This window comes from Lagenorhynchus albirostris, chromosome 9, assembly GCF_949774975.1.
Source record: "Lagenorhynchus albirostris chromosome 9, mLagAlb1.1, whole genome shotgun sequence".
NCBI lineage: Eukaryota > Metazoa > Chordata > Mammalia > Artiodactyla > Delphinidae > Lagenorhynchus > Lagenorhynchus albirostris.
Genome location: NC_083103.1, coordinates 222,359 through 250,064, shown reverse-complemented (window position 1 = coordinate 250,064; position 27,706 = coordinate 222,359). Strand labels below are relative to the sequence as shown.

The following is a 27,706-nucleotide window of genomic DNA, read 5'->3' as shown; positions in this document are numbered from 1 at the left end:
TGGCCCAGGGCGAGCCCCAGGGCCTCAGGAGCACACGTGCACACACGCGCGCACCGACACGTGTGCACACACCACACACGCGCGCGCGCCCCACCCCACCGCGCACGCGGGAGGAAAGGGAGATAGACCTTGAGGGCTGAGGCCTGCTGGAAGGCTCCTGGCGGGAACCGCGGGGGGCGGAGGGCGCGGGCCCGGGCTCCGCAGGCCCCGCCACGGCGTCAGTGCGGCGCTGGCGCCCCCGCCCTCTCGGCCTCGTCGGGCCCTGGTGGGCGCCCGTCCACGCCGCCGTCCGCCCTGCCCTGGTCGTCCCTGCCCTGCTGCTTCTGCCGCCGTGTCTCCTTGTACCTCAGGGTGATGTCCCTGGGGACAGCGGGGGCTGCGTCACCACTGGCTGGCCCACGGAGGTCCCCGGACACTGCCCCGCAGGGGAGCTCAGAGCCTGGGGTGGGCAGGCAGGACCACCGGGGCCACGGCGCTCACCGCAGGAAGAAGCGCCAGACGGTCCAGGTGAGGGCGAGCACGGAGCCGAGCGTCCAGCACTGGGCGATGTAGAAGGGCAGGGACAGCGTGAGCGTGTGCGGGTCGTACTTCACCACGATGAGCAGCTCCGTGACGGTGATGGCCGCCACCAGCCAGGCCTGCTGGCCCAGCTTCTTGTGGAGCTTCCTGCAGAGGGAGGCGGGTGCAGGGGTGAGGCTCGAGAGCGCCCCGCCCCGCGCCCCCCCCCTCCACGGCCCAGGCCCCACCCTGGCCCTCACGGGTCGTCCATGAAGTCGTAGATCTCCCGCATGGCCACGCCGCCCACGTTGACAAAGAAGACTAGCCGCAGGAGGACCAGGTAGTGCTCGGGGGGCATCCACAGCACAAACTTCAGGTAGAAGGTGTTCAGCTCTGCCAAGAGAAACTGGGGGCAGAGGAGGGTGGAGGGCGCCCGGGGCGGGGAGGGCAGGGGCATGCAGGAGGCCACAGGCCTTACCACCAGGATGATGCCGCACACGGCCAGCCAGCGGCGCAGGCTGGAGGCTGGCTTCCACTCGAAGCGGACCCAGCTGTAGGGCGTGAACTGGAAGACGATCCTCTTCATTTTGCCCCTGGAACCGCGGCCCGTCAGCCCAGGGCAACGCCCACCAGGCACACTCGACCCCGGCCCGCGCCACCCACCCCCCGGCCCCCCAGGTCTTTTCCTGGACTGTTTCTCTACTTCTTCACAGAGGGAGGCGGCTGGGAAGGGACGATCCCGAGACGGGCCAGCAGGGAGTAAGAGGAGCCGGCTGGATGGGGACGGGCTGACGTCCCGGCCGCCACGAGGGCAGCACCCAGGGTCACATCCTCGGTGGAGTTTACAGAGGCAAGATCCTCGCCTGTAGCACCTCACGAAAGGACCTCGCGGGGGGGGCGGGCCTGCAGGCCCCACACTGGGGTCAAGGCCTGTGCGGAGCAGGGCTGCTCTCTAGACGTACTTGTAGGTCGGAATGTTCCAGAGGCCCTGCCACTTGTACGTCTTTAGGGACAGCCACTCGAGAGTCTTCATGCCGCAGTAGATGCCCAGCCCGTTGCAGACGAGCACGTCCATGATCCACTGGGGGCGGGAGCCAGGTGGGAGGGAGGTGGGTGCCACAGGCCCCCAGGTCGCACGGCCCTGGCTGAGGGGACCCCGTGCCGCCCGCCGCCCCCCGCTGTGGCCGGGACGCAGCGGGCGGCACTTACGTGGTCCCACCAGCACTCGCTGAAGTTGGGCAGCTGATGCTCCAGGCTGTACTCCAGGAACTCAAACATCACGCTCACGATCGTGCACATCCACCAGTCACGGATCATCAGGGTCTGCGGGCCGCCAGGACGTCAGCCCCCAGGGCGGGATCCCCCAAGGACAGCCCGCCCCTACCCCCGCCCCACTGCCCTCAGGCGGGGCACGGCGGCAGGGCAGCTGTGGCTCCAGCCGCCCCAAGTTAAGACTTATCGGGCTCCCCTGGGGGCGCAGCGGCTGAGAGCCCGCCCGCCGCTGCAGGGGACCCGGGTTCGAGCCCTGGTCCGGGAGGATCCCACATGCCGCGGAGCGGCTAAGCCCGTGCGCCACAGCTACTGAGCCTGCGCTCTAGAGCCCGCGAGCCACAACTACTGAGCCCGCGCGCCTAGAGCCCGTGCTCCGCAACGAGAGAAGCCACCGCAACGAGAAGCCCGCGCACCGCAACGAAGAGCAGCCCCCGCTCGCCGCAACTAGAGGAAGCCCGCGTGCAGCAACGAAGACCCAACGCAGCCAAAAATAAATAAATTAAATAAATAAATTTATTAAAAAAAAAAAAAGACTTTGAGGCAACTTGCAGGTATGTCGACGACTCGTGTGTCCAGGCCTGAGGATGCCCAGGGCTGGGTGGGATGGGGGCCGGGGGCCCCCCGTGGGTCTCTCCCCTTTGCTCTCCAGCGGCCACCGCAACGCCCAGGACACGCAAGGTTGGGTCAGGCACCCCCCCAGCTCGGCAGCCCGCCTGTCCTGCACCGCGGCCGCAACCCACCGCACGGCTGGAAAATGGCCCAGAGTTCAGGGCGGCTCCGAAACCAGGTACCCCGCCCAACGAGGAGGTGCCTACCTTCAGGTACCAGCCGATGAAGTGTGCGGGCACAAAGCCATCCAGCTTGTCCTGTGGGGCACAGAGGCAGGCCTCACGCTCGGTCCACCATCGTGAGCTGGGAAGGGGCCCCGCCGCAGCCAGAGGCATCCCCGCGTGTGGGCGGCATGGCCCCTGGTACCCTCATCCCATCCAGTCCAGAGTGACTCGGGTCCCAGAAGCATCCATGCCTGGGGCAGCGCCGAGCTTCCCGCGTGGGAGGTGGTGGGGCCCCCATGTCATGAGGCTGGCCGTCCCCCTCCGGGCACCTACCCAGACATTGTGGAAGGGGTCAGTCTTGTTGTCGGCATCATAGATGAGGCAGTTTCCCCCGTAGTCCCTCTCCGGCAGCGGGACCCCCAACCTGGGGTCTACATACTTCAGAAACTGGCGGCCGTCCTGGACGGTCTGCAAGGGCGGCAGCATGTCAGTGGGGCCGGGTTTGGGGTGCGCAGACAGCACCCACCAACCGCGAGGGGAAGCACTGTCTCGGCATCGCCCCCACTTCAGCCGGGCAGAGCGGGGATGTGCCAAGTCCGAGGATGTCCTCACGCCCCCATGGGACCCCAGGACAACACCACGTGGCGTCGCAGGGGCACCTCCCGTGGGAAGGTGCTCAGATCACCAGTCTCCCCACCTCTCCTCCCTACGTCCGGTTCGGGGTCCAGACCCCACACCGAGGAACAGCACAGTGGGACACACTTCTCCAGGCGGCGCCCGGACAGCCTCTCCCAGACGCCAGCGTTAGCCAAACAGCCCTCCAGCCTCGGCACAAAGTGGGCTTTGGGGGCACACCCTGGCAGAAGAGGACCCCCCCCATTCCTCCCTTCAGGCCCCCGCTGGCTGCCAGCTGGGGCCTTTGGTCCACAGGAGGCACCCTGGGACACCCGTCATCAGGACCCTGTCCCCTCGCTCCTGCCCCGAGTACCAGCGAAAGGGCACAGCGGGGAAGAGGCTCTAGGCTGGGGTGACGAGACGCGGTCCGTGGGGTGTGTGGACAGATGACACTCAGACCTGCATCTTGTCACATGACTGAGGTGACACCACGAACAACTGAACCCTCCCCGCCACGTGTGCCCTGGTCACACGGGATCTGAGGGCGACACCGCTGTGTTCCTGAGTCAGGATGGCCCCACGGGCTCTGCTCCGGAGCCAGGTCAGTAGGGGCTCAGATCCCTGGACACTCAACCCTCAGAGAAGCGGAAAACAGCACTGTAACGAGTCTCTGTCTCAGGGCATCTGAGGGCTGACGTGACCCAAGGAAGTCAGCTGCGGTCCCAGCTGAGAGCTTGTCACCCAAGCCCAGAGGGCCAGACCATGAACTTCCACTCCAGCAAAGGCCAGGGAGGCCGACTGACCCCTCGTGACATGGCTCTGGGAGAGGACAGCAGCCTGGGCAGGGGGGCCTCCCAGAACCGGCCATTTATGTCTGCAGACTCACTGGTCAGGACCCACAGGGCTCCGCGCTGCTGGCCGAGAGAGCCCACATCTTGGTTCCTAAGAGCATTCATTCTCCAATAAAGGAACCAGGCTCCCTGGAGAAATGGCAGATTCCAAGATGGGCTTGGAATGTCTTCTAGCACAGAAAGGAGGGAGGTGCTCAGAAACCCAAAACGAAACACCAAGAACCCACGTAGGTGGGGTATGGGAAAGCTCCCAGCAGCCGAGGCTGGAACAGTGGGAGCAACAAATCAAGTACTGAATTGTAACCCAAAGGATAACGTAGATACCTACCCACGAGTCTGCGCTGATGTAAGAAATGACCGAACACGTCAGTGAGTCAGAGAGAAGAGACAAACCTCCCACACAGAAGGTTTCCCATCGGATTACGGAGCTGCCTCCGCGCACTCCGCAGGGGGCCTCCCTCCCGAGGGCGAGGCGTGGAGGGGACCCGACAGACACACCTCTGCCAGGGGGTCGGGGTCAGCACCGAAGGTCAGAATCATGTGTCAAATCACGACAGAAACACCAGACAAACCCCCAGCAACCCTGATACCAAAATCAGAAAAAGACATTCCAGGCAAACTACAGGCAGTGTCTCTTATGAACATGGATGCAACAATCCTCAACAGAATACCAGCAAAGTGAATCCAGCAGCGTATACAGAAGGCCACACACCACGGCCAAGCGGGCTTCATCCCAGGAATGCTAAGCTGGTTCAAGATGAGAAAATGAATCAACACAAAACGTCACGTTAATAAAGGGAAAAAAACCACGTGATCATCTCATTTCATGCAGAAAAGCATCCAACCAACAAAATCTAATACCCTCTCATGAAAAAAACACTCAACAAATTAGGAAGAGTGGAACTTCCTCCATTGACAAGGGGCATCTGGTGAGGGCTGAGGGCTCCCCGCTAAGAAGTGGGGGACAGTGTGAGGCCAGGGACGGACAGACAGACACTCAGGTTGGAAAGGAAGAAGTGAACTCCCCCTATTCCTGCACAGAGACCCCCTCAGGAACCCCCCGAACAGCAGCAGAGCTGTGGGAACGAGTGAGTAGGCACAGAGGACCCAGACCGACAGAGCAAGCAGGCTGCGTGTCCAGATGCCAGTGACCAGCAGACCAACACGAAATCAAGACGGTCCCACTCAGGACAGCATCAGAAAGAGTGAGATACTCAGGAATACACTTAACAAAGGAAGTGCAAACATACACTCCGAAAACCACACAATGTTGCTGAGAGAAATGAAAGACCCACGTGAGGGGAGGGTCCTGTGCTGCAGAGGAGGGGAAAACCTGAGAGGAAGTGTGGGTTTTAGTTAATAATGATTAACTGTAACAAATGCGTCATATTAGTGTAAGATGTTCATAACAGGAGACCCTGGGTGAAGAAACTCTCTGCACTAACTTCACAATCCTGTAAATGTGTCTTAAAATAAGAAGTTTATTTTAAATAAATAAAACAAAACATGAACCATTTAAAAAAATCAACCAGAACAAAAGCTGATCTCCCAAAAAGACATACAAACATCCAACAAGCACATGAGAAGATAGGAAAATGCAAATCAAAACCACATCAGGGGCTCCCCTGGTGGTGCAGCGGTTAGGAATCCGCCTGCCAACGCGGGGGACACAGGTTTGAGCCCTGGTCCGGGAGGATCCCACATGCTGCGGAGCAACTAAGCCTGTGCGCCACAACTACTGAGCCCACGTGCCACAGATACTGAGCCTGTGCACCTACAGCCCGTGCTCCGCAGCAAGAGAAGCCACGGCAATGAGAAGCCCGCGCACCGCAATGAAGAGTAGCCCCTGCTCGCCACAACCAGAGAAAGCCTGTGCGCAGCAACAAAGACCCAACGCAGCCAGAAATAAATAAATTTATTTTTTTAAAAAAAGAAGGAAAACCACGAGATATTTTACCACTTCACCACCCCGCCCCCCCAAAAAGGAAAATAACAAGTGTTGGTGAGAATATGGAGAAATTGGAAGCCTGGGCACTGTTGGAGGGACTGTAAAATGAGTACAGCCGCTGTGCAGAATAGTCTGGCGCTCCTCTAAAGGTTAAACAGTTACTCAGCAATCCCACTTGTAGGCATGTCCTCAAAGGAATGGAAAGCAGGGACTGGAACAGATACTCGCACACCCACGTTCACAGGTGGAGGCAACCCAAGTGTCCATCCATTTGATTGGATACACAAAATGTGGTTTAAACACACAATGGAACATTACTCAGCCTTAAAAAGGAAGGAACTTGTGACACAGGCTACACAGGGTGAACCTTCAGGACATCACACTCAGTGAAATAATCCAGTCACAGAAGGACTAATCCTGTCTGATTCCACTCCCTAGGGGTCCCTGGAGGAGTCACATCCACAGAGACAGAAAAGTAGACGGTGGGGCCCAGGGTTGGGGGAGGGGAGGGGAGTGAGTGTTCATGGGGACAGAGCGTCCGTTCGGGAAGACGGAACGTTCTGGGGATGATGGTGGGGAAGGTAACACGACCATGTGAATGTGCTTCGTGCCCCGCCCTGTGCGCCTAGAGATGGCTGAGACGGTAAATTTTATGTTATGTTTTTTACTGTAGTTAAAAAATACTTTTAATTAAATACACTGCAATAAAACCAAAAAAACTGCACAGTATTCTACATACACATGTGTGTGTGCACACATGCATGTCAAACTGAACTGTGACAAACTCTGTGGAGTGCATTGATATCAATTTCCTGGTTTGATACTGTCTTTTATATATATATATGTATACTTTAAATTAAAGTATAGTTGACTTACAATATTATGCTAGTTTCAGGTACACATACTGTCCTACATTTGTGCAAAATACTGAGGGCCTGGGTGAAGCAACACAGGACCGACCTGTACAATCTGTTCACAACTTCCTGTGAATCTACACTCGTTCCAAAACAAAATGTAAAAAGAAATTCAACATGAATAAGCAATCTCAGTGTAAAATATAAAAGCAGGTAGGTTTTAAAAGGAAGTATAGGAGAAAATCTTAATAAATTGGTGTTGGACAAAGAAGTCTTAGATATGACGTCAAAAACACAAAAAGAAGAGACATAAGGACCGCCACTGCTAAAGAACGAAGGCCCAGCACATCCAGCAAAGGACCTTGTAACCAGCACTAAATAAAAAGCTGTCATAACTCAACACTACAAAAACAAACCACCCGATTTTTAAAAAGGGCAAAAAATAAACACTTCACCGAGGAGGATGTTTGTTTCATGGCTCATATATGCAGGAGAGGTTGGTCAACATCGTCAGCCACTCCAGAAATGCAATGAAATCCATGAGACACCGGCTAAAATACAAGACCCTGGTGATGGCAAGTACTGCCAAGGATGAGAGAGGGTGCTGGCGCGACACAGCTGCCCTGGGCGTGAGACACCTAACCTATGACGCAGGAGTCCCTCCAGAGTGTTCACCCTCAAGAAATGAAAGCTCAGGTCCACACAAGAGCCTGTACCTGAGGCTCAGAGCAGCTCCACGCACATCTGCCCCAAACCAGACACAACCCCAGTGAATGGACAGATGGCGGTCCCTCCACCAGGAACCCCATCCACGATAAAGAGGACCGGCTGTAGGTGCGCACGGCTTGGTTGAGTTTCAGAGGCAGTGAAGGCCACGCTCTGCACAACTCCACTCACACGAGACTTTCCAAGAGACAAATGGCGGTGACTCAGGGACAGATGGCGGCTGCAAGGCCAGTGCGAGGCCAGGGCCACGGAGGTGGCACCCGAGGGGGGCTGGGGCTCTGTGCCTAACTGTGGTGTCCACACAAACACAAACAGGTGTTACAGCTCCCAGCCCTGCACGCCTACCCGAAATGCAAACCTTCCCACGCGACGCTCAATCACTCAGCTATCGCTGACTGTTTTGAGATGTGAATACTGAAGACCACCCTCAAAGGCGAGCTCCATAAGTCCAGCAGAACAGGAGTATCAGTCAGACAGATGTTAGCGGCAACAAATCCTGATCCAAGACTTACTGAGGAGCTAAGTTTCCAACCTCCACCCCAACCCCCTTGCAGAACGTGTGACAGAGGGAGAAAAGCACACGAAGCCACAGCCGGTCACCCGCAAAACCAGAAGCGAGGCCCATGGCGACTGGGCCCGGGCCCACTGCCCACTCAGAGCGCCTGTGCTGCGGGGTCAGGGGCGCCCCCTGCGAGGGGCTCAGCCCCGGTCGGATCTGGAGCGCCCGCCAGGCGTCCACGTCTGAACCCATCGTCCCCCGGCCACGCGGCAGCTGCGCCCAGAGGTCCAGGCCCGCTGAGAACGGAGACCCTGCCGCAGGCGATGGCTGGCGCCTTCCCACCCCTACAGCCCCTGCCCCCTTCGGGTGGGGTCCAGCCTCCTACCAGAGCCCTGGGGGCTGATACGCAGAGCGTTCTGTGCCACCTCCACTTTCACAGTTCACCCAACCAAGAGACCCGCTTACCTGGAAGAGTATAAAGATGAGCACCAGCTCGTAGACCACACTGACGCAGAGCCAAAACCTCCAGTAGGCTGTACAGACACGGAGAACACAGCGGCATCAGGGGGCGCCGCCCTGCGGCCCGCGGCCCCGCCCCACACAGCTCCCGCGCGCGGCCTCTGCTCGGGGCCCTCAGGTCCCTGGGAGAGACTTCAGAAGCAAGCTCTAACTCAGGGCTGAGCACAGTTTCTCTCTGACTGGTCTTCCTTCCTTCCCTTCCATTCCCGTCCCTAATCTTTCCCGCAGCACAGAAGGCCCGCAAACCACCAGATTCGAGCAGTGACAGCAAACATCCTTGTCTTGTGTTTCCTAGGTATGCTTCTAACCTCCATCAAGTAAGTTTGCAGGGTTTTGGTGGATACCTTTCGTCACGTTAAGAGAGCCTTTTAATTCCAGTATGTTGTGTTTCTATCAGGAATGCGTACAAAACTTTATTCTTCTGCATTTACGAGGATCAATTTTTTTCTTTAGTGTTAATGTGATGAATGAAATTAACGCATTTCCCAACATTAAACCATCTCTGAATTCCTGGGATGCCAATTTGTTTTAGGAAACTGTCTTAAGTTTCAATCAGCACTTCTGTCCCTCCGGTGACTACACTTGGCGGTTCTATATTATATACTTTAAAGTTGCTGAGAGAGTTGATCTTAGATGTTCTCACCACACACACACACACACACACAAAAAGTTGAGATTACATGAGATGACAGAGGGGTTAACTAACCATACTGGAGTATGCAATACCCATGTATCAAATCATCACACGGTACACCTTAAACTTATGTTACGTGTCAATCCTATCTCAATAAAGGTGGAAAAAAGAACGAACATGTCCCTCAGAACCCCTCTCACTGGCCGGGACTCCTCTCTCTCACCATCTGCTTTCTATACTCTCAAGTCCCTGGGGGATGAGATAACAGGAAGGGGAAGGTCTAGAACTGTCCTAAAAGCCAACGGTAACTTCTATCTTCCAAGAATCTTCAGAATCCTGTTTAATAAATGCCTAAGGGCACTTCCCTGGTGGCGCAGTGGTAAAGAATCTGCCTGCCGATGCAGGGGACATGGGTTGGATCCCTGGTCCGGGAAGATCCCACATGCCGCAGAGCAACTAAGCCCGTGCGCCACAACTACTGAGGCTGCGCTCTAGAGCCTGCAAGCCACAACTACTGAAGCCCACCTGCCCCAGAGCCCACGTGCCACAAATACCGAGCCCACGTGCTGCAACTACTGAAGCCCACGGACCACAACTACTGAAGCCTGTGCGCCTAGAGCCCGTGCTCCGCAACGAGAAGCCCGCGTGCCGCAACGAAGAGTAGCCCCCGCTCGCCACAACTAGAGAAAGCCCGTGCGCAGCAACGAAGACCCAACGCAGCTAAAAAACAAATAAATAAATAATAAAATAAATAATAAGATATCTGCTTACCCTATGCTTATGTCTGCAAAGAAAAAATAAACCACCAGCCTACTTTTAAAAGCTACTTCACCTTGAATTAAAAAAACAAGCCATGCTCACAAACTGGAGACACACGGCTTGGCCACGGCTCTTCCACAGCTATTTCAGGATCTGTGACAGCACCACGTGCTCTCCCGCCCCCGCTTCAGTGCGGACGCAGGGCACAGGCAGCCGGGCAGGTGAGAGGCAGGGGTGCGGGGCCTGTTATGCCAGAAGAGGGTGAGGACTGCACACGCGCCAGGCTCCGGGGCCAGCCCGGCACCCTCAGGCCTTGGGCCTAACCCGCCTGCCGGGGGAAAAAGCGCCCCGGAGACTGACGAGAATCCAGCCTCGCACGGGCAGGAAATACAAACGTGGCTGAGTTCTGGGGAAGGTGGGCTAACGTGTTCCGAGACAACGGACGTAAACAGCCGAGGTGACAGGCTTATTCTTCGTGCCCTTGAAGACAGGAAAAACCTGGAAAATTCTCCCTGGTTCAAGGCTGCAGCAGCAGGTCGAGGGCTGTGGAGCAGGGACTTGGGGCGGCCGAGTGTGGCTGCCCAGGTGCGGGGACGGCCGCCTCCTCCCATGAAGGCTGCGCTGTCCCTGCCCCAGCCACCCCCACTCTGCTCAGACTCCCCACCACTAGAACCCCGCAGAGCCCACCAGGACCCAGGCCTGCCGCCCCCAAGTGGCCAGCGGGTCCTCGCCCCTCCCCACGGCCAGGGTCCCCACACCCTGCTGCAGCTACGGCTCTCCGCCAGCCACCCCGGAGGCTCCTGAGCACGGGCTGCCCTGCTCCCAGACCCGCACTCGTATCTTCTTCCCGAGCAGCAGCTCCGGCCACCTCAGCAGCACCTGCAACGTCCTCGTCTACTCCAGCTTCTGCAGGGAGCCGCTCACGAGGGCAAGGGGGCCTCTTTAGTGGCAGCCCCAGCTGGAGCTGCAGCCAACTCGTTTGCAAATAAAGCAACGCCCCACACAGGTCGGCTGTCTGCTCCCCCTGTGGCTACCTGAGCCGGGCCCAGAGGAGGGCGGGAGGCACGCAGAGACCCCAGAGCGCCTCCTTTGTGGAGTCCGTTCCTGCCAGTGTGCACACGTAACCTGATTTGAGAGGCTGAGGACCTCCTGCCAACTACCAGGTGAACAAGCCACCTGGACGGTGCTCTGGGGCAGGTCCCCCCGTGAACTAAGCCGAGACTGGCAGAGAAACAGGGTGTGCGCACAGCAACCAAACTCAGGAAAGGCAGAGCCACGCTCAGAACGTCAGCTCGGAAACTGCGGCACTGCCCGCTCCAGAGGGGCAGCCGGCCTGACACTCACACCGCTCAGAGCCGCACGTGGAGCTTTCCTGAAGCTGAAGCCCCGGGATGACACGGGCAGGGCCCTGTCTGTCCTGCTCGCGGCTCGTCCAGGGCCGGGTGCCCACGAGAACTTCGCTGCGCCCCCACCCACCGACAGCCTCTGGGGAGCTTCCGGCAGCTCCTGTTCTCCCTTCCAAGTCTGTCGGACGAGCACTGAACACACCTGGTTTCTCACTGTGACTCTGGTGGTTCTGACACTTCAGCTCACTTTTCCGTTGCTCTGGTTAAGAGTCCACGCCCTTCTGAGGCAAGATTGGACGGGCCCACACCAGTGGAGACGGTGGAGAAGGTCCTGCAGCCCCTCCCCAACCCCCAGTGGGGGCCGTGCCCTTCGGCTCAGGAAGCTCACGCTGCCCCGGGGGCAGGGACCATACAGGCTTCACCCAGCACCAACGTCCCCACCAGGCATTGAGGGGGCAGAGCCCCCGGGGGCCTCGCTCACAACCCCTGGCTCGCTGGCCCCTGAACAGATACGCCCCTTCTAGGGGGCAACTGGGTAGCACCCATCAGGAGCCCCAAATGCTCATGCCCTTCATCTGCTACGCCCCCTGGACCTTTGGTCCCATGGATAATCAGACAGGTACACAAAAGTGTACATGTGGAAATTCACTACAGCCTGGTGTATTGCCACGAAATTGGAAACCCCCAAGTATACGATCATACAGGACTGGTTAAGTCAACGGTAGTACATTCAAATGATGATAAACAAGGAGCCATCAAAAGTCCAGTTCTCAAATGAAAAATTAACAAGGGTATGCATGTGTTAAGCCTGAGGTGAATACTGCATGATACAAAACCACACATACAGTATGATGCCAACTTCTTGTTTTTACACCTGTGTACGTATACACGCATACACACTCATTAAATCTTAACGGTGGTTATTTTCCTTATTTTAAATATTTAAAAATACTTTATTTAAAAATACTTTATGTATTTTCCAAATTTTCTATGATAAATACACACCCTTAATAAGATAGAAACTCGTTACTAAATTGAGACCCTTCAGGAAAACTCACCACCCCTGCCCCGGAGCCGGCCCCTCGGGGAGGCTGGAGCCCGGACAGGCTGGAGCCCCTCCAGCTGTGAGGGGATGTCCCAGGGGTTGCCAGAAGGCCCCACGACTCCGGGGTGGGTGGGGTGGCTGCGGATGGCGCCCTGTGAGCCTCCCAACAGCGGGGGGGCACAACCACCAGCTCGAGGCCACACCAAGAGCACTGGACTGCCCCGGGCGCCTCCGCCTGCAGGGAGACCCCTCTGACTAGCACAGAGAGGGCAGGGACAGGGGAGGAGTGGGGGCGGGGGCGGGTCCCCGGGGGCTAGCGCCCAAAGAGGAGGGGCTTCGAGGTGGCGGTGAAGCCGGCCAGCCGGGAGGGGCCCCAGGGGGGACGGGACACTCACACGCAGCAGCACAGACACAGAGTGACCCTCAGAACAGCACGGCCACACGGGCACACACCGAGAAAGAAATGGCAAGTTACCTGGATGAGGTCTGGAAAATGGCCCGTCTTTAGCTTGTGTGACTCCAAAACATAAGAAAACCAAAATACTGGCCACAATACCTCTGCAAATAAAGAACAAACAGCCCTCAGTGTGCGGAAGCGCCAAGCTCCGGGTCGGCTCCTCCCCGGCGGGAGGTGGGAGGGACCCCCGGGCGCCCACCACGGGGACGGCCCCTGACCCCCGGTTAGGGCAGAGCAGAGGCTCGGCCGCAGAGAGGCTGGCGGCCCAGCACTGCTGCCCTGGCCCCAGAGGCAGCACCAACCCGGGGAGAAGGCCCTGCCACTGGGCTGTGTCACGTGTACCGTCAAGAGCCACGTCACTAAGACGTGTGGCACATTAAAAACACACAAACAAAAAGCCCCTAAAATTCCATACAGGATGATTCAGAGCTCACTAAAGCCCTAAGATGGAAAGGTATTATTAGGATCAAATGGTTTCCCACTCCAACAAGGCTGGGGCCCCGCTAGTAGCTCTTTCGTCCTGTGGGGCCACCGTATCCAGTCCCAGCAGGAACCCACCAGGAAACAGAGTGAAAGCCACGCAGACACACATGGCACCCCTGCCCACGACAGAGGAGCAAGGCGGGCCCAGCTCACCCCGCCCATGGGGGACTGTCACGCCACAAGGGTTCACAGTCTTGCGTTCGCAGGCCTGGGTGACTGCACATGAAGCTGCCGTGCACGGACGCACTTCTCACGGGACGCCTGAGGCCGCCGTCCCCAGAAGCAGGTCTGAGGATGCAAAGCCCTGTCCCTGGCACTCAGCGGTGGGGTGGGGTGCAGGTGAGGCTGCCCTGGGGGCAACGGTCACCCTTCCAGGGTCTGGTGAAAGGGCCGCTAGACACCCTCCTGCCCCAAAGGGAATGATGTGGGAAAATCTGTCACCCAGAAGGACTTTTAGAGGAAAGCAAATAAATTACACTTTAAAATAATCTTTTAATTTTAGAACAGAAAAGTTACAAAGACAGTACAGAATGTCCCACACTCCGTGAGCGTGGGACAGCTGTCACAGTCAGTGAACCAAGACTGATCCAGTAACTGAAGTCCACAGTTTTTTCTTTCAGATTTCTTTACTTTCTACCTAAAGTCCTTTTCCTATTCCAGGACCCCATCCAGGGCTCCACATGACAGTCCTCAAGTCTCCTTAGGCTCCTCTGGCCTGTGGCAGGTTCTCAGACTGGCCCTGTTCTGATGACCTGGACAGTTTTGAGGAACACCGGCCAGGTATTTTGTGGAATGCCCCTTAATGAAGGCTGCCTTTTTTATTAGATCAGGGCTGTTTATGATTAGATCAGGGCTGTAGGATTTTTGGAAGTGAGATCACAGATGTTAAGGACCATCTTCACATCATATCAAGGGTACACACCATCAACACGATTCTGATTGTTGGTGCCGACCCTGACCCCCAGGCAGAGGTGTGTCTGTCGGGTCCCCTCCACACCTCGCCTTCGGGAGGGAGCCCCCCCCCCCCGCCCCGCACAGCTGGCAGGGAGCAGCTCCGCAACCTGATGGGAAACCTTCTGTGCAGGAGGTTTGTCTCTGCTCCCCGATTCACTAATGTGTTCGGTCATTTCCTACATCAGCCCAGAGTTGTGGGTGCCTACGTTACACGCTGGGTTATAATTCAATACTTGATTGATATCGGTGCTCACACTGTTCCAGCTTTGGCCACAAGGAGCTTTCATTCGGCTCCTGTACTGCTTTGACATGCCCCATCTTTGTGGAGGTTTGTATTCTTGTTTCTGAGCACCTCCCTCCTTTCTGGTGCTAGAAGACGCTCCAGGCCCATCTTGGGGGTTCCCTGTCGCAGCCCTGGAATCGGCCATTTGTCCAGGGAGCCTGGTTCCTTTGCTGGAGAACGAATGCTCTTAGGAACCAAGATCTGGGGCCCGTGTACTCCTTGCCTCTGGGCCCTCTCGGCTGACAGAGCAACAAGATACGTGTGTGCCAACCTTGCATACACACACGTTACAAATATTCCTGTGTGTAACCACCTGTCTCTACATTAAACGAACGTGAGTTCTCACTGACGTCTCCAACCAGCATCTGTTATCCAAGATCATTCTCCCCTTGGTCGCCTGTAACCTCCCACTCCTCCGGGGTGAGAATCCCGGCCCCCACCATCCGTGTACTTTCCTGTTCAATCCCAGCGCACGTGTACAGCAGGGACACGGCTGTTGACTCATGCCCCACGGGAAACAACTTCACCACGAGAGCCCAGTGCTGTGTGCACGTCCCTTGCCTTCAGGCCTACAGACCCCACTCGTTTCCAAAGTGACTCAGGTCAGCACCTTTTGTAGGTTCTCCTGTCACAGTCTGCATTCCTTCCTGGGGTCCTCCACCTCTTAAACGACTTTTTTTTTTTTTTAATTTATTTATTTTTGGCTGCGTTGGGTCTTCGTTGCTGCACGAACGCTTTCTCTAGTTGCGGCGAGTGGGGGCTACTCTTCATTGTGGTGCGTGGGCTTCTCATTGCAGTGGCTTCTCTTGCTGCAGGGCACGAGTTCTAGGCGCGCGGGCTTCAGTAGTTGTGGCTCGCGGGCTCTAGAGCGCAGGCTCAGAAGTTGTGGCGCACGGGCTTAGTTGCTCCGTGGCATGTGGGATCTTCCCGGACCAGGGCTCAAACCCGTGTCCCCTGCATTGGCAGAAGGATTCTTAACCACTGCACCACCAGGGAAGCCCCTAAATGATTTTTAAAATTTGCATACTTAGGTTTACTCTTTGTGTTGTTCAGTCCTATGGGTTTTGACAAACACACAGCGTCCTGCATTCACCATTACAATATCAACAGAACAGTTTCAAGAGCCTAAAAAAATCTCACACTCCATCCATTCATTCTCCCCCTGCCCCGGAAACCACTGATCTTCTTACCATCACATAGTTTTTGCCTTTTCCAGAATGTCACAGCGTTGGACTCATACAGTATGTAGCCTTTTCAGGCTGGCTTCTTTCCCTCAACAATATGCATTTAAGCTTCGTCTCTGTCTCCATGGCTTGATAGCTCTTTTCTGTTTATTACTTAATGATATTCCATTGCATGAAGGTACCAGTTTGTTTACCCATTCACCCACTAAGGACATTTCGGTGGCTTCCGAGTTTTGGTGATTGTGAACAAAGCCGCTACAAACGTCCCTGTTTGGGTGTGGACTTAAGTTTTCAGCTCCTCTGGGTAAATACCAAGGCGCACAGCTGCTGGATTCTGTTTAGTTCTCTGAGGGAGTCTCCAACCGTCTTCCAAAGCGGCTGCCCCATTCATGTTCCTGCCGGTGATGGATGAGAGTTCCTGTTGCTCAGTCCTCGCCAGCGCCCGCTGTTGCCGTGTTTTCAATCCTGGCCACTTGAGCAGGTGTGTAGTGGGGTCTCCAAGCTGATGCATGGCGCTGAGCGCGTCCTTTCACGCACTTGTGTCCTCTTTGGTGTCCGTCCAGACCTTCTGCCCGGCTTGGAACTGTGCTGCTGGTTTTCCTCCCGCTGAGCTTCAAGAGCTCTCTGCACAGTGAACACAATACTTCATCAGACGCGTATTTGGCAAACATTTCCCACCAGCCTGTGGCTTGTCTTTTCTTTGTTATGTTTTGCAGAGCAGAAGTTTTTAATTTTAATCAAGTCCGACTTATCAGTTTTTTCTTCTATGCATCATGCTTTTGGTGTTCTATCTAAAAAGTCATTGGGACTTCCCTGGCGGTCCAGTGGTTAGGTCTACTGGTTAAGACTCCACACTTCCACTGCAGGGAGCGCGGGTTTGATCCCTGGTCAGGGAACTAAGATCCCACATGCGTCACGGCGAGGCCAAAGAAAAAAAAAGGCATCATCAAACTCAAGGTCACCAGATTTTCTCCCACGTTTTCTTCAAGTTTTATAGTTTTCTATTTTCTATTTAGGTCTATAATCCATTTCGAATTCATTATTGTGAAAAGTGTAAGGTCTGTATCTAGATTATTTTGTTGAAAATTCTCCTTTCTCCGCTGACTTGCCTTTGCTCCTCTTTGCATGGGGCTACTTCTGGGCTCTCTACTTGTCCAGCCTCTGCCAGCACCACTGTCCTGACCACCACTGCACAGCTTTACGGTCAGGCCTCTGCCTCTGTGCTTCAGTACTGTGAATGTATTATATTTCTACACATTACAAATATGCAAAATATGTTTATATTGTACATGTATTGACTTATTTACACATGCACATGTGTATATATATGTAAACATCCCAATGTCACCAACAATGGATCAAGGAACTGTGGCGTGTCCACACGGTGGACCACCCCTTGGCAATGGACCAGGATGACCGCTGACAGACACGGCAATGTGGGTGTCACAAAACCATCATGCCGAGTGGGAGGGGCCAGACACAAGGGCGCATGCTGGATGACACTGTACAACAGGCAAGAAGGGCCTGTGGGGACAGATCGGTGGTAGCCTGTGGCCAGCAGGGCAGACTAACCGCGGCCCTCAGAGGAAACTCAGCGCGTACCTCCACCTAGTTGTGGCACGTAGATAAGCCATACGTTTTAATTACGTGCATGTTATATTAAATGACACAACAATAAAGTTGGCCTAGGAAGAAAAATCTACTCCCTTAAAGTGACAGAACTTGTTAGATCCACAATGACACACAAGGTGAAATTGAAAGCTTAAGGGAAACGAACCAATTTTCTAGATTTTTAACAACGTAAATATTAAATTAAAAAAAAAGCTGTAACCTTTGGGAAGTATTTTACATATACAAAACCTTCCCCTGAGAGCATCAAAAGCTCTGACATAATAAAAATCAGCAGCCCCAGCGGCCTCCCGAGACCGGGGGGACCTCATCACAGCCCAGGCAGATGTGCTGACGCGGGGGGCAGGCTGTGGGCCCCTCTGGGGTCCACGGGGGTGAGAGTGGACTCAGCAGAAATGAACCCACACGCGTATGTGACTGTCCCTGGAAGAAGCCGCAGAGCCTCAGACAGGTGAGGGCGGGGCTCCAGGCTCCTAGAAGTAGGCTCCTAGAAGTAGGCTCCAGGCACCGCCAGCAGCTGTACAGGGCCAGGAGGGCAGCTCCTCTGTGCCCCTGCCTTCCCCCGGCCCCGCCTTCAATGAAATCACACAGGGGACCCCACGGAGGGGACCCAGGTGGCCCTCTCGGTGGCACCTTCTGGGCTCACTGTGCCAACCTCGCTCGGGCAGAAACAGCTCAGGAGAAAGACCAGTGCAGGAAGAAGAGGTGGGGAAGCACCCACCCGGCTCCACAGCTGCTGTCCCGGATGAGGCCAACAAGCCCCCTCGACGTTGGGGGTCTGAGCCCCTGGGCCCCTGGGCGCAGGGCAGGGCCCAGGGCAGCAAGGCTTTGTGACTCGCCTGGGCCCCTGCCTCAGGAGGCATCCCGGGACACGCTGCTGGGCCCACTCTTGCTGGGGGTGGGGCCCGCTCGTCCTTGTGACTGGTCTTGCCCTGTGACGTCCCAACTGCTCATCTCTAGCCCAACTTCACAGCCACGTGAGGACACCTCTTCAGTGTGACCAAGCTCTACCTTTTTGATCCTCCCTGCCTGGCTGTGCCCAGCAGACGCTGCAAACCCTCCATAACCACGTGCTGGCAAACAAATGCACAGGAAAGGCCAGGTTCCAGCTGGAAACCCCCTTGAGGCAGACGTGGGGCTCCGTCTCCAGGTCCACAGGCCCAGCGTCCCCCTCAGAGACCCACCCAGAGGGGCCCAAAGAGCAGCCCAGCTCCCTCCTCTGCTCTGGGCTCCACGACCCCTGCTGCCAGGCCTGTGGTGTGATCACACGGGGCTGAGGAGGGCTGGGCAGCCCAGGCGGGAGGCCTGCGCCTTACAGGGGAGGGTAACACACACCTCCTGGTGTCCTGGACCCAGGCGTCTACACCACAGTCCAGGCGGAGGGTTGGACCCCAAGGGTGAAGGTGTACGAGCCCAGCCCACCACCCAAAGCTGACCAATGGTCTCCTGCCACCTCTGGGCTCCGGATGCCGCCCTCCACCTCTGTCCCTGCCTGGCCTCCTCTAGCTGTCCCACCACAGCAGGTGGAGCCTGGGCCCCAGGATCAGAACAGCAACAGGGGCTTCATAGCACCAGAGAGGGAGGGGTGAGTCCGTCCAGCGTAGAAAGTGCACAGAAACGAGTTCTGAAACCAGCTAGTCTTCCCCACGCGCGTCTGAGACTGGCTCCGGAATCCATGGGATTCAGGCAAAGGACACAAACCTACCAGCTGGTCTATTTCTGGAGATAATGCTGGAAAGACAGTCTACCCACTTCCTGCCCTGCAGGAGGAGATGGCCCACCAGACTCCTAAAGCCAGTTTAAAAGTTTCAAAAAGTCTTCTAGTCAACAGAGTGTAGAAGAATGGTGCTAGCTGGTGGGCACCACCCCTGGCCTCACAGAAAGCCCAGCCACTCAAATTCACGGTCACTGTGAGATTGTGATTTAGAGCAAGAAATGCGTATTTGGTCTTCATCTGTTTCAGGCCAGAGCTCCTAAAACCCCTGGTACTGCCCAAGCGCTGAGGGCTACAAAGGTATCTTTTGTTATGTTAACGAGGTGACTTTTGGACCCCACCTCCGGATGGGAGCTGGTTGCCAGGGGGCCAAGCAGAGGACTGGAGGGCTGGTCTGGAACTCTCCGTCCTACCCCCAGACCCCTGGGAAGGGGTAAAGATTAAGTCAATCACCAGTGGCCAGTGATTTAATCAATCACGCCATGTGAGGAGGGCCTCCCTAAACCCCAGCAGCACGGGGGTTCAGAGCCCCCAGGCTGGTGACCGCGTGGACGCTCTGCGTCCCATCCCCACACCTTGCCCTACGCATCTCTCCCATCTAGCTGTTCCTCCATCTTTCTATGAAAAAACCTTTGATAATAAATAAGGAAAATGCTTCTCTGAGTTCTTTGAGCCGCCCTAGCAAATTAATTGCACCCAAGGAGGAGGCGGTGGGAACCTATGGTTTACAGCCCGTCAGGTGACGACCGCTCTTGCGACTGGGGTCTAAGTGGGGAGGGGATGAAGTCTGGCCGGACCGAGCCCGGGACCGTGGGGCCTGGCACTGCCTGGGATGGTGTCAGAACTGAGCTGACCTGCGGCACACTCAGGTGGGGCCTGGGGTACTGAGGGTGGGATGTGTGGGGAAGCCGCCCCATCGGAACTGACCTGAACCCCTTCAGACCCCTCCCTGGAGCCGCCACAGCACCTTCTGGTTTCTCGCGCGCAAATGCAGCATGAGCAGGGGGTCCCACGGGAGCCGTGCTGTCGATCCCAGGGATGGGGACGGGCAGAAGAGGGGCTGAAAGCGCACACAGCACTCAGAGACCCCGCCAGCCGCGTGGAGCGAGGCTGGGCCGGGCCGGTACCTCTTGGTGTTGTAGGCCGTGTCCCGCGGTGTCTCTTCCAGCAGTGTCACGTAGCCCAGCACGCAGGTGAGGATGAAGAGCACGCTCAGGGTGTGGGCCCGCCTGCAACGCAAACAGCCCGCGTCGGTGCACGGAAAGCACGCGTGGGACCGCGGAGCCACGGGCCGCCAGAGGAGCGAGCTCGGCCCTCGACCTCCAGCTCAAAATCCCCCGAGCGCCAGCTACGGCTGCGTGACTCCCAGACGGTGCTGTGCCGGCGCGGCGGCCCGTTCGGGCGGGGAGAGTGGACGGCGCGTTGGCTCGAGGCGTCCCGGGCAGGTGGCTCTGCTTCAGAGGGACCAGGCGGCCGTAAGTGGGCTCCGGGCACCGAGCAAGATCGCCCCGAGACCAACCTCGTGACTCATGAAGTGACCATGGCTGAGAGATTCGCCGGGATGACAGCGGAGCACTGGCGGCAGAGAGAGGCCCCAGGGCCGGAGCAAGAAGGGCGCGGGCCAGCCACGGCCGCCGGCCCAGAAGACCGGGCAGAGAGATGGCTGCCCGGTGGGGTTGAGACATGGGCTCCCCGCTTCCGCCTGCCCACCCTGGCTGGGCCTCCAGAGCCCCGATGTGGGAAAGGGGCGGCGCTCGGCAGGCAGCGGGAGGCCTCTCCTGGAACCAGGGCCCACGACAAGTCCAGCACCAGACCGCACGCCGCCCAGTCACATACCCGCCCGGGCCCCTCTGCGCTGAACAACTGCCTGCAGAGGGGCAAGAGGCCCAGCTTCTGTGTCCGTGGAGAGACGATGCAGCCCTGCATTTCTAAACGAGGGCACCTCCAGCCTTGAAGGGCACCCTGAAGACGAGTGAACAAACACACGAAAAGCATGGAGCCCAGTACTGGCCTCCTGTCAAAACTCCGTGAAACACGCCGTGAAGAAACGAAAAAGCCAGCCACCAGCCAGGAGAAAACACTGACGCCACGTACACCCGACAAAGGCCTTTGTACCCAGAACACACAGAGAGCTCTTACAGCTCAACGATAAAGACGATCTCCCGAAACACGAACGAAAGACTGAACACACATGTCAAAGAAAAAGATCAACAAATGGCCAATACCACACGAAAAGATGTGCAGCATCCCTGGTCGTCGTGGGAGCAGACACGCAGCATGGCCGTCAGCAGCGCCTGCCCCTGGGACGGGATCACGGACGGCACGAGTGCCTTCGAGGAAGGGTCCTCGCGAGGACGCGGCGCCACCAACACACACGTTCCAGGTGGGGCTGCAAAAGGGTGCAGCCGCTTTGAAAAAGCCTCCCAGTTTCTCCCAAAGTTAAACAGAGTCTATCACCCAAGCCAGCCATTCCTTCCAAGTGTTTACTTGTGAAAATTGAAAGCATATGTCCATTCAAAGACGTGGACGTGGACGTTAACCCCATGCTGACAGCCAGGCATGAAAGCAACCTGCTGTTTCCACCGACAAGACTCACAAGAGGTGGCGATAGAGCATGGATGGCAGATTGGCGGGGGAGGTGCTAGGGCAGCAGCTTCCAAGATGGTGGAATGTCCTGCATCCCTACCCCGGTGGTGGGCACCATGTGTAAGGCGCTGGAGTGTGGATACGGACCCTCAAGTGGGTGTGTGTCATGGAAAGCAATCGTACCTTGATTCAAGTAATTTTCTAAAAAGCAAGAGTGGGGCTGCATGAGATTAGGCTGGCGCTAGAGCCCTGGACCATAGCTAGAGCCCATCCCAACGTCCGGCAGACCAGCCCTCTTCTCCATCCCGATTATTCTTGCATATTTACTCTCCCATCTTAACTGTGACATCAGTCTGACAGCTGCCACAAATAATTCTAGTAGGATTCTAATTGGAACTGCACTGAATTTTTTTTTTTTTTTTTTTTTTTGGCGGCACGCGGGCCTCTCACTGTTGTGGCCTCTCCCGCTGCAGAGCACAGGCTCCGGACACGCAGGCTCAGCGGCCATGGCTCACGGGCCCAGCCTCTCCGCGGCACATGGGATCCTCCCAGACCGGGGCACGAACCCGCGTCCCCTGCATCGGCAGGCGGACTCGCAACCACTGCGCCACCAGGGAAGCCCTGAACTGAATTTATAAATTAGCCCTGGAAGAACCGATGAGTCACAACTAGATGAGAGTTCCCCATCCACAAGACAATGAGTATCTCTCCATCTATTCAGGTGTTACGCCCTTCACTTAAATTTTATTTTCTTTGTGAAAACAAAAACAGTCATGTTCAGATAAGTTAGCTGCAAGTAAAGAAAGCAGAGAGCACATTCTTTTGCCATATTTCACAATACTGGCATTTAAAACTATTGGAAGTGAAAAAAACTCCTATTTTAACTATTTTCATAAAATTCAATGTTAACATATTCACATTTGAGTCCTAGGCCATGAGGGAACTTCAGGAAAATCTCAGCCTTTCAGCTGAACTCTGTATAGTAAACATTTCAGTGCCCGAGAGATCTGTGGAATAACTACAGCACACAGACTACGGTATAAGGTCCTACCTTAGACCTTCACTCCTAAGGTTCTCTGGATGTGGTGACCTAGAAACTGATCCTCTGCTGGACATTAGCCAACACCTACACACAGAGGGACTCAGCTGCCTCTCCTGGGTCTAGGACATGGCCCACCCTTCCCACCCCAGAGGGGACATCAGATTTTAGCAGGGAGAACAAGAGTCACTGAGAACCCACCAGGGACCGAGGGCATCTGGATTATGAGGGTGACAACGGTAAGTCATGGGCCTCTCTGTCACCTTGGCCCCTCAGGCTGGTCAGAGCTATAAACGGCAATGTCAGGGTCACGCAGCTCGGTGGTGAGGGTCTGGGGTCTGAGCCCTGCTCAGGATGCCTCTAGCACACCTGTATCACCTCATAAACCCTCGCCGTGAGGTGATGAGACCCAGGGCCAGTGGGCCTAAGTGACACAGACACTAAGCGGCGCAGAGCAGCTACCAGGTGCCAACAAACCCCAATCCTGTCTCCCTGAGCTGTCGTTCCAACACAGCAAGACACACAGAGGGCTGGGTATGGAGTCAACGAAGCGGGGTGGGGTGGGGTGCAGAATTAGGGAGGGCCTCACGCAGGACACCTGGGGACGCAGGTCCAGGCCAGCAACGCGAGAGCAAAGGGCTGAGGGGCCACCATGGCTGGAGGAGGGGGTCCCGCCCTGGGAGGCCCGGACTCACGTCGGTGGGGCAAGAGCCGCTGCAGAGCCCAGAGCAGACGGGGCTGCCTCGCGACCCTCCAGGGCGGGCAGGAGATGCTGGGAGTGGTTGGTCTGGATCTGCCCAGAAGGTACAGCTGACGTGCTGGACGGGACGTGGAGCCCAAGCCGGCCGAGCGTGACTGAGCAGAACCGCTCAGGGCCGGCGGGGTTCAGCTCCAGGCCTGTGTAGACGTGCCTGGCGGGCCGTGGGCGGAGCCACGGGACAGCACCCTTGGCAGGCAGGCCGGCAGGCAGGCCCGGTCCCCTGAGCTCCAGAATGCCCACTGCCTGCCCCAAGAGGCAGAGTCACGCCTACCCTGGTGAGCATTTCCAGAGGAAAAAAGCAAAAAACAGGCATAAAGTCAGAAATCAGGATGGGAGAATTGGTCCCAAAGGCCCCTGCTTTCAGCCGCCACAGCACAGACTCCTCACCAGGCTTCTCTTCAGCTCAAACACCAAGTCTGAGCTCCGATTTCGCCTCAGAAACCACGGAGGCCAGAGGAAGTGGGACAAAATTTGTAAAGCAGCGAAAGAAAAGAAATGCTAAACCAGGATCCCACGTACAGCAAAAACACCCTTGAGAAACGAAGGTGAACTAAACATTCATGGATGGAGGAAGAAGTAGAGAATCCGGTGCCGGCAGACCTGCTCTAAAAGAATCACTCGCTCCAGGAAGGTCTCCAGACGGAAGGGAAGTGAGACTAGAAGGAAACTAGGTGGCCAGGAAGCAAGACGGAGCCGCTGAGATGGGAAGGCTGGGCAGATCAGGTACTGTCCTCACGAACACTGTGTGACGGGGACCACCAGAGCCCAAGGGGAGAGGCCAGACGGATTGAGATGGACCTGATGTGGCAACGCGACGATGCTGGGCTGGAAAAGCTCTGCATGTTCACTGTGGCCACAGAGATGTGATAAAAACAACAGGTTGGTGGCGCAGGACAGCAGGGAAGATCCCATGTCCCTCTCGGATGCCAGAGCTGGGCAACGACCCCTTGCTCCTAGTTCCCGGTGCCCAGGAAGACAAATGCACCGTTTGGTTGAGTGACTAACAGATGACGTGGGGATCCAGGCACAGGGAGAGATGGGTCGTAAATCCTGTGACTCCAGCCACTGGGCCAGGGTGAGGGCATGAAGACAGCAGGCTCCCTGCCACGGCGAGCGGAAAATACCCAGTTGTCAGCCCCTGTCTAGAGGTGACCATACTCATAGGCCGAGCGGGCAGGGAGGCAGCCTGCCAAACCAATCAGAGAAGGTACAAAGATGTGGCTGCGAGACTGAGTGCACAGCGGCGGCTTGGCCAGGTAACGTCAAGACCAGAAGGCCTGTCCCAGGCCTGCGAGAGGCACCTGGGGCCACCGACCCTCCTGGCCTGCTGACCAGCAGGACCAAAAAGGCACCAGCTGGCAAGTCATGCTGCCCTGATGTGGGCGAAGCTGGCAAACCCCAACACACACTGACTGAGGTACGTGGGGCGTCTAAGATCTACCCCGCAGATCCTCACAGCTACTGTGAGACGTGTTGCTGACAGCAGAGCCCGCGCTCACCAAACGCTCAATGCTGTAAGATGTGAGCATGCAGTGAGCATTTCCAGAATGTCACAGCCATCCATCTTGCCCCTGACTCGAAGCGTGGTGACCCAACGGCGATTCACCTATCTTCCACCTATAGGTGGCTACGTCCAGAGGCACCCGTCGGGGCACTGGGTCTCCGAGAGCGTCCAGACAATTTTCAGACAAACTGAGCTGCCGCATCTTTGCACTGTGTCTGCCGTCCTGAACGTTTCCACCAGGTGTTCCCCGATAAAGACAACCACGACTGGCAGAAGAGGTGGTGTCTGTGCCACCGCAGACCCCAGCGGTCCTCTTGCCCCTTCCCCGAGGTCCAGTTTGGGGCAGCCCAGCCTTGGGCTCCACAGCTGAATCCTAATTCCATACTCTGTGGCTGACAAATAATGACAAAGAAACTCACAATCCTCATACATGGCCCCCAAGAAGCCCAAGCTCCTTTTGGAAATGAAAACTGTAAAAACAAGGTTTTGAACATGCAAGAGTTCTTTCAAATAATTTTGGAACATACAGTCGTTTCCACAAATACATACTTTTTAGTCTTTAGGTTAATTTTTTGGTAACATCCATTAATAAAACTCCCTAAAACTCAAAATAAAGAGTTCTTAAAATCCCAGCACAGCAAGTCAATGATGAGAGACTCAGAAAAAGGTAAGTGGCTGGGCCCTACAAGTAAAAATAAGTCATTCTCGCCAGGTGAGCATCTGGTTACCTGCCTTGAGGAAACGTGAAGCTTCTTCCCCTGCACAGGTGAGGGCAGAGGCCCGGGACGCAGCAACAACCACACACGCCAGCAGCCCACACACCTGCGGTGCAGAGGCTGCAGACACCCGCCCAGGAGGCCGGTACCCGGAACTGGCAGCCCCGCGGCACGCCCTCCTGGCTCCATCAGGCCTCCCCACAAGTGAGCGCAGCTACGGCAGGCCTTTCTGTGTCCCCGTGGGCAGGGACCCGCGGGCCGCTGCCCTGTGCTTCTAAAGAAACCCGCACGTGCCCTCGTTACCCTCTGGCTTCTGTGAGCACCGCTCAGCACCCCCTTGGCCAACATGCTGAGCCTTCTGAGGCTCCAGTCTTGCGCCAGAACCTAAGTTTCTTGTTTAGTTCTCTGTTGTATCCCCTAGAACAGCAACTGGCACCCCCAAAATATGCACTGAATGAATGGGAAAGGAAAGCAAGCCTGGCCACCACTCCAGAACCTCAGTCTCCCTCCTGGGGTCCCCAGCCAGGCTGTCGGAGGACGGTGCTCTCTGTCCTGAAGTCTGAAGGGGCCCTGTCCCCAGAGCAGGAGACGCCTGGTCCACTCACAGAATGTCTCTAGCTCTGGGGCCACAGCCCCGCCGAGGAGGGCACCCCACCCCTCTCCCCCTCCCCCTGGCTCCAGGCCACTGGAGCACAGTATCTTCCCAGAGCAGGGCTGGGTGGCCACCCCCAGCAGCTGCCCACACCCACAGGGAAGATCCCGACCTCGCTAGATGCAGGAATGCCTCCCCCACCACATCCGCTTCCCTGTCTCTCCCGAGTCAGATACAAGCAAGACACCAGTGGCCCCACGTGCACCTCCCCTGAGGTTTCCAGCTGTGTGGCACCTCGCCGACTGTCCAGTGGCTCCATCAGGCTCTCCTCCTTTCCTGATCGCATTTTCTCTGCGGTCCCAGGCTCCCTCTCTGAGGAGCTGCTTCCACATGGCATCCTTGCTGCCTACACGTCTGTCTCTCCCATGAGCTCTCTTGGCACCAAAGCCACAAATGTCCCCAGGGCCTACCACGGGATACAACTTTAGGTGGCCGTGAACTGAACAGCATGGAACGGCCACAGCCCTCCTCTCAAGAAGCACACTTTCTAGCGTATGGGGTTTGTGCCTCTAAGAAGCAAGGAAAGAGAAGCTCAGACTGGCGAAGGGTAGCCCAAGGTCACTGAGCCACCAGGTGCACGAGCCACACCTGGGACCTGTTGGTCCAAGACTGCTTTCCTGGACCCTCAAACGCAGAAGTGCCCAACTCGGCCTAAAGCAACATCATGAACCCTTCCAACTCTGCTCCTGGCGGCCCCTCCCTCCCTGACCCCCGCGAAGGTAGACTAGAGGGCAGCCTGATCCCGAGGCTTGGCCGGGACCGAAATGCACAGGGGTCAAAGGGCTGGCCTGGCGAGGAGCCACTAAAGAGAGGAAGAGCCTTCCTCTACACTCGTTCGCTCAGCTCCTGGCGCGGAGTAAGGTGTCCATATTACCGCCACGTGCCGGGGAAGGAGACGATCATTTCACACGGCATCAGCACCGTCAGCGAAAGGGATCACGACGGAGGGCAGAGGGGGACTGCGGACAGGGAGGGCAGGAAAAGCCTTTCTGAGGTGACTTCGGAGCCAAGTCCTCCCAGGATAGGGGGCAGGGGGCAGAGATGAGGGGCTGGACCACCGGGGAGGCCGGGTCGGGGCTGCAGCAGCAAGGGGCCGGTCCCGGGGTCCTGCGGGCACCCCCAACCCACACGACGTGGCCACGCCCCTCGCGACCCCAGCCGGCACTGAAGCGAACCACCGTCCCTCACCAGAAGAAGGTGTTGGTGCCGTCGTCGTAGACCTCTGACTCGGTGCTGCGGCGGCCAGCGGCCGGCCCGCTCGCTCGGCCCGCGGCCGCGCCGTCCAGCGGCTCCTCCAGCGAGGCCTTGCCCACGGGCACAGGGGACCCCGGCCGCGGCCCCTCGGCACCCTTGCGCTCACCCCTCCGCATGACGCCCCGACCCCAGCAGCTCTGCCCCGCGCCTTG

At 56.9% G+C, this 27,706-nt stretch overlaps 1 protein-coding gene across 1 annotated transcript; it reads right to left on the bottom strand.

Annotated features, from left to right (window-relative positions):
* Window positions 1-218: 218 nt before the first annotated feature.
* PTDSS2 (phosphatidylserine synthase 2) lies at window positions 219-27,706 on the bottom strand. Its single transcript, XM_060159526.1, has 12 exons — window positions 27,489-27,706; window positions 20,171-20,272; window positions 12,815-12,897; window positions 8,502-8,569; window positions 2,877-3,011; window positions 2,586-2,636; window positions 1,708-1,821; window positions 1,461-1,579; window positions 977-1,091; window positions 759-904; window positions 481-666; window positions 219-360 (listed from the first exon to the last, which is right to left on the bottom strand). The coding sequence occupies exons 1-12, from the start codon at window positions 27,668-27,670 to the stop codon at window positions 219-221; spliced, it is 1,443 nt and encodes a 480-aa protein (XP_060015509.1). The 5' UTR covers window positions 27,671-27,706.